Here is a 14,014-nt window from a genome sequence, read left to right on the forward strand (position 1 = left end):
AGGATACCACAGAATCCTGCAAGTGCTTGGCTCCATCTGTAATCTTAGGCTATGTCTACACTGGCCCCTTTTCCGGAAGGGGCATGTTAATTTCAGAGATCGTAATAGGGAAATCCGCGGGGGATTTAAATATCCCCCGCGGCATTTAAATAAAAATGTCCGCCGCTTTTTTCCGGCTTTTAGAAAAGCCGGAAAAGAGCGTCTACACTGGCCCCGATCCTCCGGAAAAAGCGCCCTTTTCCGGAGGATCTTATTCCTACTTCGAAGTAGGAATAAGATCCTCCGGAAAAGGGCGCTTTTTCCGGAGGATCGGGGCCAGTGTAGACGCTCTTTTCCGGCTTTTCTAAAAGCCGGAAAAAAGCGGCGGACATTTTTATTTAAATGCCGCGGGGGATATTTAAATCCCCCGCGGATTTCCCTATTACGATCTCTGAAATTAACATGCCCCTTCCGGAAAAGGGGCCAGTGTAGATGAGCCCTTATTGTATGAACTGCTGTAATTAGTGTAGTCTAAATGTTAGGATTTTGTGGGGGTAACAATTAGATTGGAACAGGTAAGATTTTCTAGTAATTAGTAGTTAACCTGAGGTACAGGATTAAAAAGCACATAATATTTATAATAAAAATCTAAAATGGGAGTCATGCTTGTGTAGAAAGGACAGTTACTTAGAGTAGAAAATCTTTAGCAGACATATAAGCTTTATTTATCCGTAAGCCTCAATGCAAATCCAGGCTATGCTACAAAAAATAGCAGCAGCAGCCTTACTACTTTAATATTATCTCTGTGCACGATTTAATTCCAATAGATTAAATAAAAGTGCTGTCTAGCAGCCCAACAGGGTCTAGCCCAACTTCATGTTAAAAAAAGAAAATTGCAAGATCAAAACTTATGGGAAAGGCAGTTGTGGGTTCAGTTTTTATTTTTAGTATCAGATACTGTATACAAGAGTGTAATATTAGTACGAAATGAAAAGAAGAAATCTAAAATGTCATTGGAGTAATTTTTTAAAGTTATTTAAAACTAATTGGGTTTACACTGGATTTCAAAATACCCAAGTGATTTTGAATAAGAATATTAGACCTCTTTTAAACACATTTTAATACATTGTTTTATGCTATAGACCATTTTTTAAATTCTCTTTTTGTGTCAAGTGTGTTGCTGAGTAAATGCACATGAATTCTGTTTCTCTTTTATGTAGGTAAAACTTAAGGGAATTGTGAGACTAATAAATAGGAGATGCTGGATGCTCAGCATTTTGGCAAATCTAGCCCCAATTGGAGGAACTAATCAATGTTGAAATTACAGCCTCATATAGAATCTTAGCACAGGAAGGGCTGCACCTCTACAGCTTATCAAGTCCACTCACGGCTGGTCCAAGCCCATCTGACAGGAGTTTATCTAACATGCTTTTAAAAAGCTCCATGATAGTGATTCCACAGCCTCACTAGGTAATTTATTCTAATGCTTAACCACCCGGTGTCTTAGGCAGGTTTTCCTAATACCCAACCTAAACCTCCCTTGCTGAAATTTGAATCCATTGTTTCTTATCCTATCCCCAGAGGTTAAGGAGAATAACTTTTCAGCCTCCTCCATGTAAAATCTTATTAGATACAGGTTGAAACTCTCTAGTCCAGCGCTCTCTGGTCCAGCAACAATGGTTGACATGATTTTAGTTAGCCAGATGTCCACTTATTGATACGGCCAAGTTTCCCATGGTTCCATAAAGTTTATTTACAGCCACTAATCTCAGCTCCCCATGTTCTGTGCTGTTATTTAGCTCTAACTTATCCCTAACTGTCTTCTAGGAGACCAGTAAGCAGTGGAAGTGTTGGTAATGCTGCTAGACAATATTGACCTCCCATGGTCTGGCACCATGGTCTGGCACCGAGGGTTCCGGACTAGAGAGGTTCAACCTATACTTGAAAACTAGTCCAAGGGCGTCTCAGACTTCACTTTCTAAACTAAACAAATCCAATTTTATCTTCACAGGTCATGTTTTTTAGATCTTTAATAATTTTTGTTGTTCTTTATATTAAAAAAAAACAGATCAGAAAAGTAATTGAAGTACTGTAAGCTTGATCTAGCTCCACAGAAGTCAATGGGAGCCTTTCCGTTGACTTTAGTGGGAGATGGATCAGGCCCTTTCACAGATAATTTTTTTTTGTTTGTTTTTAAATACGAGCTGGTTTTGAAGCAACTCAAGATCCCATTCATCTTTAATTTATAAACAGAAAAAACACGAGCCTAAAAAATGTCTGTTGTAGTGGTTAGCTCCTTTTCATTTAATTTTCAAATAAATATGGTAGATTAGAAAGTGTGCATGTGACAAAACAGCCTGGTATAATTTACACACATGGAACTTATAAAAATATATGGAAATAAAATTTACTAGCTATTCATTAAATACAGGTTTAGATATTTACAGTTATTTAGACACTTTTCTCCTGAGCACCACAATACCTAACTGATTTAGGACTAAGTCAGTTATTAAAATGAGATATATGGCTTATCTGCATGGCCAGTTAATGCGCAGCAAACCTAGGTTTAAATCTACAATGGTCTGGCTTGGCATGAACTCTCTCACCATGATACTGCTACCTCATGCTAAAAATTCTTATTTTAAAACTCTTAAGTACCTTTGCCTAAGATAAGGCATTGCTATGCTGAGTAAAGCAATACTGAAATATTTTTACATATCTAGACTTTATCCTACAGTCTAATTACAGGAGCATAAATAACTAAGTCTTCAGCTCAACTTAGCCAGTGTAAAATGACTATAAATTCTATAAATATGTATGCTATAGTTCACTAGTATCAATTTAAAGAACAAACAACAGCTCCGCACTAGAATTCCAACATGTTAGGATAAAACAAGTATCGCTGACACTCCTAAACTGAAGGCTAAATTCCTGATTTTCCATCTAAACAAAAGGCAAAAGACCTAATGATAGGGATTAGCCACACTCACAAAAACTATCAAGTATATATAGCATGCAACATTTCCCACTCTCGTAAAGTTTTCCTCCTCTCTCTACACCCATAATAAAGAATTGCCTCCAAATCAGTGATGTTGAAGGGAGATTTGTAGATCTAATTTTGTATTTCCTGGATTTTGAGGATTTAAAATATATTTTTAAACTGTGGTTATAGTGGATATAAGAAATCATTTTTTAAATAAAACAAAATCAAAGACGTATGAACAGAATCTTCCCCCGAAGTGTCTGAGAGTTACTTATCCACATGTCTTTTGATCCATTACAAGAAATCATGAAATACTAGAATATTTAGGAACTTTTGAAAATGCCTACTGATACTACTCTTTTGTAAGCTAACATTATTGTGAAATACATCTATTTAGAGATTGTTTTGATGTCCTGTTATTTATCTGATACCTCCTTGGAGTTATTCATGAGATGCATATTTGATCGCTCTGAAGAAACCAATATGGCCTCATGTCAATGACTTTGCCCAATTACTATAATTGAGGAGGGAGAACCTATAATCCTCACTTTTTTATATGGGCATAATTTGGAAAGCAGAGGTGGTGTTGGCCCCTCCCCACCTGCAAGCCTTGGACATGCATTGAGAAGCTGGGAGAAGCTGCACTTCATGGCAGGGGAATGATCAACAACCCTGCTGTGAACCCCTACTGGTACCATTCCACACCTGCCAAGGCTTGCAGTTAGGAGGGGCAATGTCACCGTAAAGCACAGCCCCCTGCCAGCACTTCTCTACACTTTCCACAGGCTTGCAGTTTGGGAGGGGGAAATATTCAGGTTCGGAGTCCAGGGGCATGGTCCACTGACCCTTCTAGTTACTGTGCCAGTCCTCCTCACCCCCAATCCTAAATCCTCAAAGGTTCTGGCACCCTGCCTTTAGCCCTTTAAATGTGCAGGTGTTCTTACACTGGTGAACATGTGTATTGCTTTCCTGTGCTAGGAGCACTAAGTTCTTGTGTCTACAGAGTAGATTGGAATTTTTTAAAAATAATTAAAGCATGGAAGAAAATGGTTGATAGAAGGAAATACATCTCCCAAAGCCAGGTCAGAACACAGGGACTGCAGTACAGCCATTCACGAGTACTACTGCTCCAATCCTGAGCACTCAGAGCTGGACTAGGCATAAGCAGAGAAAACAATTGCTTAGGGCCCTGAGCAGATCAAAGAGTCCCCTCTTCACTTCTTATTATTTGTTATGTGCAGGAGGGCCAAGATATTCCTGTTTAGGGCACCAATGACCTAGCACCACCTCTCTGAGGCCTTTCTATACCACTCACTCAGTGTGGGAGGTGCTGGTTCTGCACAATTACATATATATCTTGTGGATGTTGCCCTGCTCCTCTCAAACACAACTATCTGTGCTATTGTATTCAGGGTACAGGTTAGCGTGAATGAGTTTCTGCATCTGAAGCAATTTCACACGTACATTGTATTTTGCAGCAAACAACTGTATTAGACCTTCTCACTCCCCCAAATACCAAAAGACACTAAAACTTTGGGTATTGGTCTATAGAAAATTTAGTTAAAATACATTATTTTTGGATTACACTGTACAATTCTCATAATTTTTTCACAATTTGATTTTAAAAAAATTGGTCCTTGATTGAGACTTTGGAACAGTTAGCTCAGAGTTGGTGTTTATGACTGTCTGATCCCTGAAATAGGGATACTTAACAAAAATACTGCCAAACCTTAACTTTGGATAGAGCTGTAGTAACATTAAAAAAAGAGAGAGAGAAACACTCACGTGTTTACTTTAGCTTCACAGTATACATATTGAGGGGTATAATCTTCTTATTTGTTTGGCTGCTAATTTATATATAGAATATAAAAACATATAAATGCACTTTACTGTAATATATTCTACAGGATTCTATGGGAAAACACCCAAGAAGCTTGATGAATTTGGTCTGATTTTAGTTTGAAGATAAAATGTGTGTGGTTTCTTTTGCATACCTGTTTTACACAAATACATCCCTTCAACAACGTATTTTGGTTTTAACTAGAATAAAAAACTTACAAATAATAAAATAGTCTAAAGGAATAATGTTTTGTAACTCAGTACTGCTGTTTTCCTAATATCGACTTTCATTAAAAAAAAAATAGCATGAGTTGGTGATTTGCTTTATAAAGACAGCAACACCAACCAAAAGCTGCAGCTGGTTGTAGCCAACTATGAAATTATTTTTCAGTGCTGTGGTTTGGGCACTTAAATACTGTACTGTATATATGTGAGGTAGACAGAAAACAAATCACATGTAAAGAGATGGAGAATGATTTCTTCCTCCTTCCCCTAAATGACCCATTTAGGCTTTGGAATCTTCATGTACACAGAGTTGTGAAATGGTCTTCTTAATGCGGAGCGCAGTCAGTCGAGCTGCGCCATTAGCATACCAGCACTCGCGCATTATTCTACCCATGATTCGGAGTGCCTTAAAACAAACAAACAAACAAAAAGAGGTTTTGGATTACAAAAATCCACTGCTTTAGTGCAATAAGTTAAAAATACCCCAATGCAAGGTACAAAAGAATACTCTGAAATACTATTTCAGCAAAAATGACAGAAACTTTGTTTTGTTTTGGTTTAGTCAAAGAGAAAGAATACTTTGCTATTCAGTGCTGTCAGGCTCTTTTCAACATATTTACCTTAAAATGCTCTTTTCTTGAACTTAGCAGGAGAGAGGTTTTGTATGAGGTCCAGGGGATGCAACATAGTGCCAAGCAAGGGATGTTTGTGTGGGGAATGGGAGAAGGGGTAAAAGAATCCAGGGCTGGCCTTATTACGAGGCAAAATGAGGCATCTAAGACCCAGAGTGTAGAAAATTGTGTCTGCTGCTGGTGCATATGTATTTTCTCTGCTCTAGATGCACAGACATGGTGGAGTGCTGTGCTGGAGGAAGGAGGGAACAAGACATATAATAGGCAGGCAGGAGAAAAGGTGGCATGGGAGCATCATTTGAGCTCCCTGCCCCAGGTGCCAAAATGTCGTGGGCTGGCCCTGAAAGAATCCATATCTCCCTAAGACTGCTGCCTTCCCATATACTTGAAAGATGGACTCAGGTTAACGACTGGCTTCCGCATGATCCAACCTATATATTTAAGCTCTTCCAAGCTTTTTAAAAGCTCCTTGCTTCTGCCAGCTAAAAAGCTAGACATCCAAATCCTACTGAAATATAATAGAAGTCTGGCACCTAACTCCCTTGGGCTCCTTTGAAAATCCCAGTCTTAAAGATTTAAATGTATAAATATATACATTTATATATAAATTTACAAAATATATATTTCTAAAAATGGGAGAAAAAACTCACCTCACAACTTTGCCACTGGTTTGGGATATTTGGTCTAAGTTTCTGTTCACAAACTACCCTTCTCATATCTTCTATTGAGGGATCTGAAGGCACAACATCATAATAAGGCAACTGGTACTCCTCAATGAGTCCTAAAAGAAGAAGAAAAAAAATCCCTAACGAGATTCCATATAAACATTGCGATCTTTGTGCTTACTCATTTAGATACTCCTGTTGAGTCCTGGGATGGAAGGTCCTTACCCCTCCTTCATGAGAAAACCCTTTGAATTGCAGCAGTGGATAAGGCTACAAGACCTGGGTAGAGAGCGCTCTGGGAAGAACCTCACTAACTGTAACAAAGATAAGGTGAGTGATACTGGTTTTGTTTTGTTTTGTTTGTTTTTTGAGAAGAGGGTTAGAAGTAAAAAGTATCTTGCTGAAGTGGGGAGACTGTAGAGTTCAATCTTGCTGGTTCTGACCAATGTAAAATCCAAACCAGTAGAGTCTTTGTTGCCAACTGTTGCGACCCAAACTCTCCAGCTCGTGAGCAGGTTTACTGCATTTCCTGACAATATGGACCCCTTATTTTCATACTGCCAGTGTAACACCAACAAACAGAATCAAACCGAGGATCTCTGGAACTTAGAACATGAGCCTCTACCACATGAGCTAAAAGCCAGCTGGCTCTCAACTAAGGCTGTGGAGCAGACTCATTATTCTCTCTGAAAGTGATTTCAGTTCCAGTAGGTGGGACAGTGCACCACATAGAAGGTGTGTGAGTTACACCAGCACACCATCATCTGAGATTAGTTTTATGGATTTTTTTCTGACCAAAATTTTGAAATATTAACTTCCTGCAGATTAGAAACCAATCAGGAGGGAAGCTACGTGGGAAGAACTGATTTTCTTATGAATTCTGCAATATAAATTAGTTTATTTGACAAGGGAAAGTGAAAAATAATTTACATATCTGTTCTGTTGCTTTTGATATTTCAGAATACTTAAATCAGACAGGCATTAGCTGCTATTTGTTTACTTGTTAACTCTTTCAAATTTACTGTTGAGCCATTATTAATATGAAAGTCTGGTAATTCTTTCTCCATCCACACACTATCTGGAAAACTCAGTTAAAACAATACATACATCATATTAATGTATTTCTTTTAAATTCACATTATTGCTATCAATTCTGAAATGCAACATAAAACAGTCAGAAATTTTACCTCCAATTGAGCATCTTCGTGATATCTCCCAGTACACCAAGCCAAGAGAGTATATGTCTGCACGTTTGAAGGACTCAAAGATGCTTATGTTCATTACATCATCAAGTATTTCAGGAGCCATGTACCTTTTTAAAAAAAAGGTCACACACACTTTATAAAAGTTCTAACAAAGATTCTAATATTTCACATGGAGAGGGTTAGGAACAATATGTTGGAAAGCCATCCTCAATTACCATCAGTTTTTCTGAACTTCGGTTCAGCCACATTGCTGCTAATGTAAATGAATGTAGATAAATTATTTTTCCCGCACTCATAAAAAAATGACAGAAGCATAATTTTGACTGTTCCAGAGGTCTATTGTACCAATCGCACCAGGGTTTCTCCCTCCCCAAAATACAAGAATCCCATCCTAGATGGACTATACTCTCTGACCCAACCTCAGAAAGAATACTTGTCATGGCTGTCTTGAACATATTTTTATTAAAAAACAAAAATACACAAAAATGTATTCTTTAAAATATTTTTTCTAAACGCTAGATGTTCCATGTGACCATTATCAGTTTAGTGTTAACAGTAAACTTAGCTCTGTATAACAGCCATGGTACATTACGGCCCCCCTTTAAAGGGAAATAAGGCACTAAATGCACTGGAAGATACCAACGCGAATGTTAGCAGGTCAAGACAGCAATATATATTTAAAGCTTTCTATTAATCTTCTGAAATTGTGTGAATTTTCTCTCTGCTAAAAGGGTCATCAAGGGATTAATACAGGGCTATCTAAAAAAGATAGTTACAAACCATACCAATATTACGCTAAAGCATTCCTAACTGGAGTAGTTTGCATAAAGAGTATGCAATGATAATGGCATAAAGAGTATGATTATAAAGTCTGTAAATACTAAGCTGGGAGGAATTGCAAGTGCACTGGAGTAGAGGATTAAAATTCAAAATGATCTGGACAAACTAGATATATCATCTGAAGTAAATAGAATGAAATTCAGTAAGGACAAATGCAAACTACTCCAGTTAGGAAGGCACTTCCTTCCCAGACCTTCCATGATCCCCTAACAGCTCTCCTTTATACCTGATTCCCACTTAGCAGCTCTGATTCGCCAGGTCTCTTTTCTCCTTGCTCTAGGCCCAGCTGCCATCTTTGCCCTGGTAAGTGACCAAATTGCAGTGTGTTGATAAAGTGCCAGTGTCACTATGGGATCTCTTTTCTCCTTGCTCTAGGCCCAGCTGCCATAAGGAATAAGAGATCCTCTGGAAAAGGGCTTTATTCCGGAGGATCGCGCCAGTCTGGACGCTCTTTTCCGGCTTTTCCCCAAGCCGGAAAAAAAGCGGCGGCCATGTTTATTTAAATCCCGCTGGGGATATTTAAATCCCCTGCGGATTTCCCTATTCCAAAGTTAGAAATTAGCATGCCTCTTCCGGAGAAGGGGCCAGTGTAGACGTAGCCATTGTGTTCTCTATCCCAAAACATGGATATCATAGATAAAGGGTTAATACCTGCCCCAATTGACAAAATGTTGCAAGCACAGTTCAAAAAAGACAGGAGGAGGAATTTGGAAAAGAAGGAGCAGACCTGCTTCTTGCAGTGCTCAGAAATTGCACAGAAATGGAAATCAAGCTGAACGGATCTTCCCTAATATTTAAGGAAAAATACTTATCTTGTCTATTTAAAAGGTCTTACCTCTTGGTTCCCACTCTAGGATTCTGAGGTATGTCAATTGTGTTCAATACAGCATCATGTCTCACAGCAAGTCCTAAATCTGCAATGGCACAGGTTTCATTTCTTTTTACTAAGATATTCTTAGATTTTAGGTCCCTATGTGCAATAGCTGGTTTGCCTGTGAAGACAAAAAAGCAATTAGAAGCACTATTGTGGATAATTACAATACAGTTTGTTTATTGACCTCTCCCATCTCAATATAGAAAAATTAGAGCTGTAATAGAACTATTCAACACTGAAGGCAGATGGGCTTCTCTAACAATATTCAAAAAACCTCAAATAGCTGACTTCTACAGCAAAATCTCTTGGATTCTACAGCATTCTAGTGGAGCAGACTAGAGAACTTGTGGCGATTTTAGATAAATAAAAGCCTCCACTGTATAATTTAATTAAAATTATAATGAATACAAACAGCATGATATATCTTGCATTATTTTAAATTTTTATGCTACTCCAAAATTTTCTATTTTCTGTATGCTATGGAATTAGTATTGCTAGATGTTGTGGCAGCTATGTAGACTGCAAGCACTTCTAAAAACATAATGCATCTCACTCTTGTCCTTGGCCTCTGTTTGTCAGAGGCTGGAGAGGGATGGCAGGAGACGAATCGCTTGATCACTGTCTTCGGTCCACCCTCTCTGGGGAACCTGGTGCTGACCACTGTCGGCAGACAGGATACTGGGCTAGATAGACCTTTGGTCTGACCCAGTACTGCCGTTCTTATGTACTCTCTATTTATAAAGCAGTCTGTACATATAGGATTCCATTTACTTTTTTTTACTATTTAAAAAAAAACCCAGCTAAGACGCTGTTTGTAAAAGAAGTCTTTATCATTCCTTGTGTCTAATAAACTAACAAACTAATAAACTAACACATTTTTGTAAATGCCAAAGTTTCCATTCATAGTTCCAAAAAAGAGAAATACAAATACCTTGTGTACCAACTATCTCCATATGAAGGTGTGCAAGGCCACTGGCTATTGAAAGTGCCAGCTTAATCAGACTAGCAATGGTCACAGCATTTCTGTTTAAATAATCAAATAAGGAGCCTTGCTCGTGGTATTCAGATACAAGCCACAGTTGAGTCCAAGTTCCATTATCTATCAAGAGAAATCAATCTTATTTAACATTGTAAAGAACTGGCCAAATATATTTTATACATACACACACAAAGGAACCAAATTTTCAAGGTTTTTTTTTAAAGGGCCTCTGCCACAGGAGTGGCTACATGCTACACTGTGCATCTAGTATGTTACACAGTGCAGAGAGCCCAACGGATTAATGGCCAGCGTTCAGATGTGCTTAGCACTAGTCTTCCCACTGAGAACAATGGGAGCTTCTGGAAGTTGAGCACTTTTGCACATATGGCAATCAAAAATGAGGGGTTCTCCGTTTACTCTCATAAGAGCTGGTGACATAATTCAGTTCATTGTTTTGCAGCAATAGCAAAGTCTCCATTAACTCTTGTAGCTCTCAAAATGTAAGAAATATTAGTTAATCTTTAAAGGTTTTGGTACAGCAATCCTGAATTTCAAGATCTATTTCTACAATTAATTATTTTCCTGCTGGATTGTTATCTATATAAAGTAATCTATTTTTATAGCATTGGCTGTACATGCATGGCTTAAAGTAGAGGGTATAAAGCATTCATGCAGCTTGATTAAATTGATAGCATAAATTCATAATCAATCTTTCAGTAATGTTTTCAATATTATTCTAATTAATCAACTAGCTGATATAAATAAGACTCATTTAAACTTTCACTTAAGTCAGCGAGGCCCTTATTCCACAATGAACTCCACTCAAGCAGACCCCTGCATTTGTGCAGGGCCTCATGGCTCCATACTGACACAGACATCTGCTTAACATAGGACTGAAGCCTAAAAATTGTAAAATTAATTTTCCTAATCAACTCCTCAAATCATTAAACACACGGCCCCATGTTTTAGCAAAGCAGAGCAAGGGTTGTGGAAAAATCAGTTTCATTGGAGCTGCCATGGTGCACAGAACAAACATTGTGAAATTATGTTTGGAAATACTATATACCCTTGTTATCAGCAGCAATAAACCCCAGGATGTTTTCATGTCTCAGCATAATTGTCTGATAGATTTCTGCCTCACGAAACCAAGACCTTTCATCCCTTGAGGAGAAAATTTTCACAGCTACATCTTCTCCACACCATTTTCCACGCCAGACTTCACCAAAGCGGCCTTTTCCTACTATTTCCTGAAGAACAATAGTTCTTGCAATTGTTCTTTGGACCAATAGAGGTAAACCTAAAGATAGAATGAGGATACTTACAAAAGAGTGCATTAGCAATTATTATTAAATTCAAATTAAAAACATATTAGAATATATGTTGAAATTACCACACACACACACACACACACTTTCCTCCTCACCCCCCAGTTCTGACTAATATAAATGGATAAACATATAAAGCATGAATTATGTACCATCCTTATCAGAGTAAGGGAGTGTAAGGCTTTGTCTACATAGATGAGTATAAAGTACTGCCGCAACAGTGTGGTTACAGCACCAGCAATGCCAATGCTATCCCCAAGGGAACATGTGGCCCGAGGCAACAACCCCTGCTGCAGGCCTTGGCCGGTCTCACCCCCACTCTACCCCTTCCACGAAGCCCCGGCTCTGCTCCACACTGCCCCACCATTGCACCCCATGTACAAAGCTCCCTCCCTGAGTGAGGTGAGCCAGGGATCACAGGGGGCCTGGAGCAGGGCGTGAACCTTGGTTGTCTTCCAATTTCCCCCCACCCCAGCACTCACCATGGCGACAGGAGCCGGAGCGACCTGGCAACAAGCACTGCTCAATCCTGCGGCCCATTCCCTAGTCGCTGCACTTCGTTTCCTGCCAACGCAGAAAAGGAGTGAAGTGGGCTGGGAGATGGGTGGTGGAGTGGAGCAGGCTGCCGCATTGCTTTAGCTCCCGTCACCGCAGGAAGTGTGCATTGGGGGTAACTCCTGCTGCCATCCTGTGTAGGCCTCCTCCTTACCCCACCCCCTCCCCAGATAAACCCACAGGCCATCCTGGGCCTTGAGGGTCCCGTAGATAGGATGGCTGAAGTGGTCGCCATGGGGCTCCCAAAGCACAGGGCCTGGGGTGGCTGCTCTGAATCACTGTATGGACAGGACAGCTATGACCAATTTTGTAGGTAAACCATCTTCACAAAGGGAGTAGCTAAGTGTGCTGGGAGCCTGTTTACACTGGCACTTTAAAGGGCTGAAACCTGCTGCATTTAGGGGGTGGGGTGTTTTTTCCCTTCCATGACAGAGAAAGTTACAGTACAGTAAAACAGAAAGATAGACAAGCCCCATGTCTCTCTCTGAAACATTCCTTGAACTGTACGTAAACTGTCATGATTTTTGTGTTTATGATTTTTCAGTTGAATCTTTAGTATAAAAATGTGGACAACCTTCCACATAGGGATAAACATGACTTCTTGCTCCAAACTATTCTAGAGATGTTACTAAATCCAGACGTTCACATGCAGAAGCAGCAGTGCAATAAATCATTTGGCTCAAAAATAAATAAAGTTGGTCAGTAATATTTCAATCAAAAGGCTTTGCAGCAGAAAACACTGATTTAATGATAGCTTTCAAAGGTCATACCAGCTGCATTTACAGTGGGAACCTGATTCTGCTTTTTCAACACGCCCAGTGGGTGCTCTAACCACCAACCTGTTGACTATTCTGGAGATGGGATTTGTCTGCCTGCCTGTCTCATTTTTCACAAAAATCTTCAAAAAGATTTTTAATTGTGTCCAGGTGTAGAAAAGGAAACATTTTCTCTCTCCACCAGCCTTCAGTGTCAGTCTCCCCTACAAGACTTCATGTCCCAATCTTTCTCCCCATCATTCTCTCATGCCTAGCTTGCCTCCCCCCTCTGTATTGAAGTCAGGCAGCCTGGGTTACTTAGGGAAGCCCTTGAGAACAAAACAAAACAAAAAAAAGAGAGAGAGTCTACCTGCTTTCAATATAGGTATCCAAATCCAGTATGGCCTGCAACATATTCCACAACTCCAACTGCAGGGAAAGTCCTGCTTGATCACAGAGGCTAGCATACTCAGTGAGACAAAATCTTTTGGAAATGTAGTAGCTAAAACCTAAGAAGTCTCTCTACTGAGTATGTGCAAATTGCAATTTTAACTTAACTAAATGATGGTTTTTAAAGGGGGATGGCAAACGACATGTCCCACACAGAAAGACCATGTCCCTGCCACATTTTAAGTCCCCTCCAAACTGTGGATTGGGAAGAAGGGAAGGGGTAGAGCTTTTTTTTTTTTAAAGTGATTTTTTAAAAAAAAGAAAAATATGGGCATAACAATGTTTTTTCCCCAACTGCCTTCTTGGAGATGGCTGAACTATTTTAGCTACAATTAAAAAAAAATGGCCTGATGCAGATACCCAGCATGGAAAATTTCAGTCTAAAACGATTAAAATTGAGCAAAAGCTACAAAAGCAACCAAAATCTGGTTCATAAAAAGGAACAATTAGGCTTCCTTAACAACAGGAGTGCTATGTGCCTATGATAAAAAGAACAACAAACTGGTCTTATTTTGGAGCTAGAATTAAACATTTATAGTAATCTAAAAGCCCCAAAATCACCATCTTGAGACTGACCTTTGAATTTAAACAACAAATGGTCTGGTAGCACTTTATAGACTAACAAAACATGTAGATGGTATCATGAGCTTTCGTGTGCCCACGAAAGCTCATGATACATGTTTTGTTAGTCTATAAAGTGCTACCAGA

At 39.2% G+C, this 14,014-nt stretch overlaps 1 protein-coding gene across 1 annotated transcript in view; it reads right to left on the reverse strand.

The window, feature by feature from the left end:
• Positions 1–421: 421 nt before the first annotated feature.
• ACVR1C (activin A receptor type 1C) overlaps positions 422–14,014 on the reverse strand; it is a 56,308-nt gene continuing 42,715 nt past the window's right edge. Inside the window, exons 4-9 of the mRNA XM_014574864.3 lie at positions 11,288–11,518; positions 10,174–10,341; positions 9,204–9,360; positions 7,511–7,635; positions 6,309–6,439; positions 422–5,432 (exon numbers count right to left, since the gene is read on the reverse strand). Coding sequence (XP_014430350.2) covers positions 5,307–5,432; positions 6,309–6,439; positions 7,511–7,635; positions 9,204–9,360; positions 10,174–10,341; positions 11,288–11,518 — 938 coding nt within the window. The 3' untranslated portion in view covers positions 422–5,306. The remainder of the gene's footprint in view (positions 5,433–6,308; positions 6,440–7,510; positions 7,636–9,203; positions 9,361–10,173; positions 10,342–11,287; positions 11,519–14,014) is intronic.

The sequence above is a fragment of the Pelodiscus sinensis genome, chromosome 7, assembly GCF_049634645.1.
Source record: "Pelodiscus sinensis isolate JC-2024 chromosome 7, ASM4963464v1, whole genome shotgun sequence".
Lineage (NCBI taxonomy): Eukaryota > Metazoa > Chordata > Testudines > Trionychidae > Pelodiscus > Pelodiscus sinensis.